This window comes from Schistocerca piceifrons, chromosome 4, assembly GCF_021461385.2.
Source record: "Schistocerca piceifrons isolate TAMUIC-IGC-003096 chromosome 4, iqSchPice1.1, whole genome shotgun sequence".
Lineage (NCBI taxonomy): Eukaryota > Metazoa > Arthropoda > Insecta > Orthoptera > Acrididae > Schistocerca > Schistocerca piceifrons.
Window position 1 is genome coordinate 31,995,754 of NC_060141.1, and position 7,548 is coordinate 32,003,301.

Below are 7,548 nucleotides of genomic sequence, written 5' to 3' on the forward strand. Positions count from 1 at the left end.
ACTATTGTTTCTAGTTATAAAGTGAAATAATGGGTGATTTGAGAAAGTATCTCCATTTTACATACATAAAGGTACAGAGGGTCATGATGGGAATTTTAAAATTTGTGAAAAGACTTCAAAATGAAGCCCTTTCAATTGAAGCTGTTACATCTCAGTAGGCTTACATCTTCCTTAAGGGGCTCCGGAACGCCCTATACTTGCAATGTTAAAATAACGCTTATAAATTACATCTTTCCTCACAAAGTATTTGAGGTAGGAAGTTGAACTTTTTACAGATTATTTATTGGAATATGGGCTACAACTTAACATAGGGATTTTACAAAATTTTAGTTCAGTTATTAAAGATGATTTTTTTTCAATTGTAATGAAAATTCACAACATTTTTTTGCAATTTTTTATTTATATCTTCAAAAATATACAGTTTTTTGGAAAAAGGCTGTGTTAAATTATGCAGAAGGTACTGTGTAACATTTACTGAAAGTTTGAAACAAATATGTTTGGAAGATCCTTAGAAAACATGTAATTAGTATGAGAAAATAAAAGTTTTGGGAATCGAGCGACAAAGATTGGATTAACTTTTTAGTGCATTCCAGGTCCAAGGCTGTCTAAAGCAAGCATCGCTCGTTGTTGTGTTCGTAGATTTTGCTACCATTTTCTTCAGTTGCAGTTACTGCAACACTGTTCCAAAAGGTGCTCATGTATGAACACTTATCACATTTCAGTTGTATTTCACTAGCAAGTCCTACGTGCTTTATTATGGAGAGTTCCAGACCAACTTCACTACAATGAATACATCTTACACAGTTTGAAAAAATTCCTTTGAGAACCGACATATCAAATATTTCATTCACATCCGATTCGCCCATAAAACATTCATAGTTTTCACTCATTGAACCAAGCTTCTTCTGTGAAGTATTTTCTTTCCCACTTTGACTGCTATGGGCAGGTGTACTTGAGAGGTTAGGTTCACTCACTTGGTTATCGTCTTTATTGTTTACAGTAATAACACATACCTTTGGCTTTCCAACATTTCTCCTTTTCTTAAAAGCCTTCAGAGGATTTCTAATAACTTTACTTTTACTCATTATTATACTTCAACAAAACAGAGACTCAAGAAACAGAATTAATTACGAATATTTTCGAGATAACGACAGAGTAAATAAACATGAAACAATCGACAATCACACCAGCGATATATACAGGGTGATTCAAAAAGAATACCACAACTTTAAAAATGTGTATTTAATGAAAGAAACATAATGTAACCTTCTGTTATACATCATTACAAAAAGTATTTAAAAAGGGTTTTTTTTTCACTCAAAAACAAATTCAGAGATGTTCAATATGGCCCCCTCCAGATGTTCAATATGGCCCCCTCCAGACACACGAGCAATATCAACCTGATACTCCAACTCGTTCCACACTCTCTGTAGCATATCAGGCGTAACAGTTTGGATAGCTGCTGTTATTTCTCGTTTCAAATCATCAATGGTGGCTGGGAGAGGTGGCCGAAACACCATATCCTTAACATACCCCCATAAGAAAAAATCACAGGGGGTAAGATCAGGGCTTCTTGGAGGCCAGTGATGAAGTGCTCTGTCACAGGCTGCCTGGCGGCCGATCCATCGCCTCGGGTAGTTGACGTTCAGGTAGTTACGGACAGATAAGTGCCAATGTGGTGGCACTCCATCCTGCTGAAATATGAATTGTTGTGCTTCTTGTTCGAGCAGAGGGAACAGCCAATTCTCTAACATCTCCAGATACTGTAGTCCAGTTACAGTAGCACCTTCGAAGAAAAAGGGACCAAAAACTTTATTGGCTGAAATGGAGAACAAATGTACAACTAAATGAAACTTTATAGCTCCCTTAATTCGTCGACAGATAGTGCTTAGCTCTGCCTTTTGTCGTTGCAGAGTTTTAAATTCCTAAAGTTGTGGTATTCTTTTTGAATCACCCTGTATTGAACCATCACAGGTTAGCCACAACACATACTTTATCTCACATCACTAAAATGTACCTGATGAACACGGACGTTAATAATAACACCATTTGACAGCAGTTTAACAGCGCCACAGTGGGTCACGCCCATGTAGAACACATTTCAAAAAAAAATTAAAAATAGTTGTAGTCTTCGGAATTGAATAAATTATATATCTATTAAAAGGTAAAGGTCTGCAGATTCAGAAAACGCAAAAAAGTAAAAATTGAACTTTTCATGATTTTGAGCCTTTCCGGAGCCCCTTAAACATGTTCCATTGTAGTGTAATAATGCATGCTTTATTTTAGCAACATACAGTGATGCCATGGACATCTTACTATCAGAGCAGCAGCAGCAGTATCATCATAAAGGGGGAGGGGGGGTGGGGGTTGCTGCTTTCAACCTTACATTTGACAATCTAACACTGCTTAAATAAATTAAAGCCAGGTTAATATGGATTTTTGTATTCCAAATCCCATCCAATGGTTCAGGCAGTTGTTCTGTGGAGCAATCAAGCCATTTGCAACTAGAGGGAGGAAACAACTCTGGAGTGTAAGTATTGAAATTTTATTAAATGTTTCATTATGTGGTTGGAGCAAGTTTTCCATTCTGGTTACAGATGAGGCCCAGGATGAGTATAAAATTTATAGAGTACGTGAAGACTTATATTATTTATTTTCTTTAAACCGAAATTTTACTCTCATTTAGATGACCACAATGTAGCAATCGTAGTTCACTCTGGGTGGTCTGAAGAGCTGGGTACCACTGGATGTTATTCATTTTTCCACATTGTGCCTTTGGGATTTGTGTACAAGTAGATTATTACTGTTATCAGTGCAGAAATGTACACAATCCTAAGGGCAATGGAGCAAATGAGGAGCAATCAATGGAGTTATAGAGGGGATGGCCAGTACTTACCTCAGCTCAGTACAGCCGATAGATGCACATAAAACAGAACCGAAAATTTACGTTCCTAGCTTTCGGAACAAATGTTCCTTCATCGGGGAGGAGAGAGGGGAAAGAAAGGGAAGAAGGGAAAGGAGATTCAGTTACTCACAACCCAGGTTATGAAGCAACAGGGAAAGGAAAATAGGGAGGGTAGCAAGGATGGAGGCATGGTTGTCAGAGGGAAGCCAAAGATATTCTACTGTAAGTACTGTGCCAGCTTCAAACCAAAGAGGATGCATACAGAAGTAAAGAGGTATATAGTATAAAGATAAACACAACTATGTAGGATGAAAAGATGCGTGAATGGCTAAAGAGGAAAGGGAAAGAGGATAAGACTGAAGAGTAAATGGGAGTGAGGTTGTTTAACGTAGGTTCAGTCCAGGGGGATGGCGGGATGAAAGGATGTGTTGGAGTGCAAGTTCCCATCTACGCAGTTCAGAGGGACTGGTGTTGGGTGGGAGAAGCCAAATGGCACATACAGTGTAGCAGGTTCCTAGGTCCCTAGAATTATGCTGGAGGGCATGCTCCGCTACTGGGTATTGGACATCTCCTAGGCGGACAGTTCGTCTGTGTCCGTTCATGCGCTCAGCCAGTTTAGTTGTTGTCATGCCGATGTAAAAGGCTGTGCAGTGCAGGCATGTCAGTTGATAAATGACATGTGTAGTTTCACACGTGGCCCTGCCTTGAATTGCGTATGTTTTACCAGTAGCGGGGCTGGAGTAGGTGGTTGTGGGGGGATGCATGGGGCAGGTTTTGCAGTGGGGTCGGTTACAGGGGTAGGAACCGCTGGGTAGAGAAGGTAGTCTGGGAATATTGTAGGGTTTAACAAGGATGTTACGGAGGTTAGGGGGGCGACGAAAGGCAACTCTGGGTGGTGTGGGGAGAATTTTGTCAAGGGATAATCTCATTTCAGGGGTTGACTTGAGAAAGTCATATCCCTGGCGGAGTAATTTGTTGATGTTTTCGAGGCTAGGATAATATTGGGTGACAAGGGGGATGCTTCTGTGTGGTCTGGGGGTAGGAACATTGTTGTTGGACGGGGAGGAATGTATTGCTCGGGAAATCTGTTTGTGGACAAGGTCTGCAGGATAGTTGCGGGAGAGGAAAGCACTGGTAAGGTTATTGGTGTAATTGTTGAGGGATTCGTCACTGGAGCAGATACGTTTGCCACGAATACCTAGGCTGTAGGGAAGGGAGCATTTGATGTGGAAAGGATGGTACTGTTGTTTGTTTGTGGGTTTGATATGGACAGAGGTGTGGATGTGAGCTTCAAAAAGATGAAGGTCAACATCCAGGAAGGTGGCTTGGGTTTTGGAGAAGGACCAGGTGAAATTCAGATTCGAAAAGGAGTTGAGGTTATGGAGGAAATTAAGGAGTGTTTCTTCACCATGAGTCCAGACCACAAAGATGTCATCTATAAACCTATACCAGGTCAGGGGAAGCAGCTGTTGGGTCTTCAGGAAAGCCTCCTCCATGCGGCCCATGAAGAGGTTGGCATAGGACGGAGCCATCCTGGTTCCCATGGCCGTTCCCCTGATTTGTTTGTAGGTCTGGCCTTCAAAAGTGAAGTAATTATGGGTGAGGATGAAGTTGGTAAGTGTGATAAGGAACGAGGTTTTTGGAAGATCTTCGGGTGGGCGTTGGGAGAGGTAGTGCTCAAGGGCAGAGAGACCATGGGTATGTGGGATGTTTGTGTAAAGGGATGTAGCATCTATGGTGACAAGAAAGGTTTCAGGTGGGAGAGGGGTGAGAATGGATTTGAGGCGTTAGTATTTGTTTCACATCTTTATATGAGATTTTCCATTAATCATTTAGAACAATCAATGGAATAAGATATAATCTGCTCCAATTCTGTGAGTGCTGTTCAGATTATCGCATAGAACCAATGAATAAGAGAAAATACTCAAACATTCAGGGAACTTGCTTCCATTTACAAAAACCTACAGAAAGACACTTCATTGTGCTGTGTACCACAGTACATGTGAGTCAAAGAGAATGAACAATGTGGCACATGGCCTAAGAAACTTTCAAAGTTCACATCTTGGTTTTGAGAAGGAAGGTTCTGGCAAACATCCTTCCAGCAACTCATACGAAAAGAAGTCACCCTAACGAGATTGAGAATAGTGCGCCCTTCCCAACATAGCTACTCCTGTACAACAAGACAAAACACTAGTTTGCGATGCTTGCAACAGATGTTTTTAGTGAATTGCCAATTTGAGAAAACTGTTTCACATTCTAATAGTCTGGCTTGTTCATCATTTCATGTGTTACCTGTACTCTCTGTGGACTTCCCAGTGATGAAACACATTTTGTGGAAAGTGCTCAACTTACGGCATCACAAGCATGTGCAGTTTTGGCAGAGGTAGGGGTTGTTAAATTGGAAGCTTGAGCACTTTTTTCCCTTATCAGGCCAGTTTTTTATCTTGAAATTCCTTTATATTCTACCTTGTTTGATCAACAATTTGGGCTGATTACCTTAGTCGATCATTCATTAACGTAATTTCCTGCAACCCCTCTCACTTTCCCTGGATGAAGGAACTTTTGGCTTTAAACCCTACTATTTCTTGTAACTGATTATGTGTGCCTCCTCCTAGAGCTGTTTGTCATGTAGAAAAACAATAAAACATTGTGGTTCCACTAATTTCCTAGTGCATCTCTGCTGTTGTTCATCACATGTAGTGTTCATAATTATTGATTGATAATTTGTTTCCCAAGAGCAGTAACATGATGCATACTGACAGCTCTGCAAGTTACTGTCCTTAGACACACACAGAGTATCAACTGTTCATTTTGACAGTAGTGTGCGGAGATCATGATTTTACTAGCAATAGATCTTACAGTTAACCCTATTCCCCTCCTCCCTGCAATATTGTAGCATCATAAATAAATGTAACTGGATTTTGTGTACAAGAAGTTATGGAAAGTTAAAAAGATGGCAATGTTATTTTTGTCTACAGGCAGCTGATTTGACTGAAACACATCGTGAGTTGCAAATAAAACGTGAAAAGGACTCCTCAATTAACAATTTGAGTGTTGGGATGACACAAAAGAAAGTGTTGAAAAGAAAACTTCCTTTGTAATTTGATTTGCATTTTCAAACTACCATTATATATTGTGTAAAGGTAAGTCTTAATAAATATAACTTTTGGCAAAACCTTCCTCTTAATATTTCATATTTAAGGCATAATAATTTTACAGGCTGCGGTCCACGAAAACTGGTGAGGGTGAAGACAAAAATGATGCCTTTGTAGCTATATAATCATTTGTGATCATGGTGTCAAAGACAATTAAATATCTGGGTGATTGTTTTTATGTTGATGAAAAAGAGAGTAACTTGAATCCATTTTCATATGCTGATAGATTTTATTTTAATGGTAACAATCTTTTTTAAATAAAGCAATTTTTTTTATTTTTATTGCTTGAACATTATATATATGTGTGGTTTAGTGGCAAAGAACAAGGCTGCTGTTTGATGATTAGTGATTTTTTTCTAATCAACAATTTAGTATACAAATACCATAACTCAAACTTTTAAAAACAGGAATTTTAATTGGTCATGTATGAAACTCTGATTTTTTTATGTATTTTAATTAGAAAATAAATGATTAAATTTTATTTTGTTTTATGTTGTGCTGTATTTTTTGTTGTCTAATAAATCTCAGTCTGCTTAAACAGTAAAATTTGTGTACAGAAATACTGAATCCTATAAGGAATTAACGAAATATAGAACTTAAAAAAAAAAGCTGGTTACAATGATTGGTCTAAAGTTTTAAATGGGACATCTGTGATATAGACCAAGACAGGTTGTATGCTAATTCAAATTTGTGGAAGGGTGGTAATCTCTGAAGGCATAATAGTTTCATTCTTAAATTAGCACACAATGCATAAGATTGTGAAGACAGAATTTTTAGCTCCAAAATATCATACAATCCATTCTTTATGAGATGGTGAATGAATTAAGGTTGCCTGCGCTGAAACAAAAAATGAGGTAATAATCTTGTCTGTAAGAAACAGTATTTCACAAAGTAACTTCTCATTTGGAAAATTTCTTCAAAATTATGCATACTATGTTAGGAGCACTTTTCACGATTTACATAAATAACTAAAGCGATGTGCTGAAAAGTAATGTCTCTGAATTTTTTATTCTGTTCTCAACATTGATTGAAGTGTTACATGTAACGCCTATTATTTGGTTAATTTCCCCCCATTTGCTGATGGAAGCTGCAACCCTCTGTCACTAGAGGGTTCCGACTTGTAGCATGTATCATGGTGGTGAGTAACATAACTACGTTGGTGAGTGAGAAACAGTGTGATGCAATCAAATTTTGAATTCAAAGATTTTGTCCACACATCGAGCACCCTCTCTACCAGACCACACACGAGCTCTACAATAACCCAACGCTTTCGGTTCACTGTCATTGATTATCCTCCATATAGTGCCTACTTAGCTCCATCTGATTTTTCATCTGTTTCCTAAACTTAAAGAACAGCTCCAACAAAAATTACTTTGATAGTGATGAAGTGGTGCATGCAGAGGTGAGGTTGTGGCTCCGTCAACAAAATCAAACATTCTACTGTGATGGTATCAACAAATTGGGCTCTTTTCATTAAGAAATAAATAT

The 7,548-nt window shown here is 38.5% G+C and overlaps 1 protein-coding gene across 1 annotated transcript in view; it reads left to right on the plus strand.

Moving 5' to 3' along the window:
- The window catches only part of LOC124795265 (non-homologous end-joining factor 1-like), a 146,291-nt gene extending 139,740 nt beyond the window's left edge, over positions 1-6,551 (plus strand). The window contains exons 6-7 of the mRNA XM_047259213.1: positions 5,884-6,048; positions 6,125-6,551. Of these exons, the coding sequence (XP_047115169.1) occupies positions 5,884-6,006 (123 nt within the window). The 3' untranslated portion in view covers positions 6,007-6,048; positions 6,125-6,551. The remainder of the gene's footprint in view (positions 1-5,883; positions 6,049-6,124) is intronic.
- The last annotated feature ends 997 nt before the right edge of the window (positions 6,552-7,548 follow it).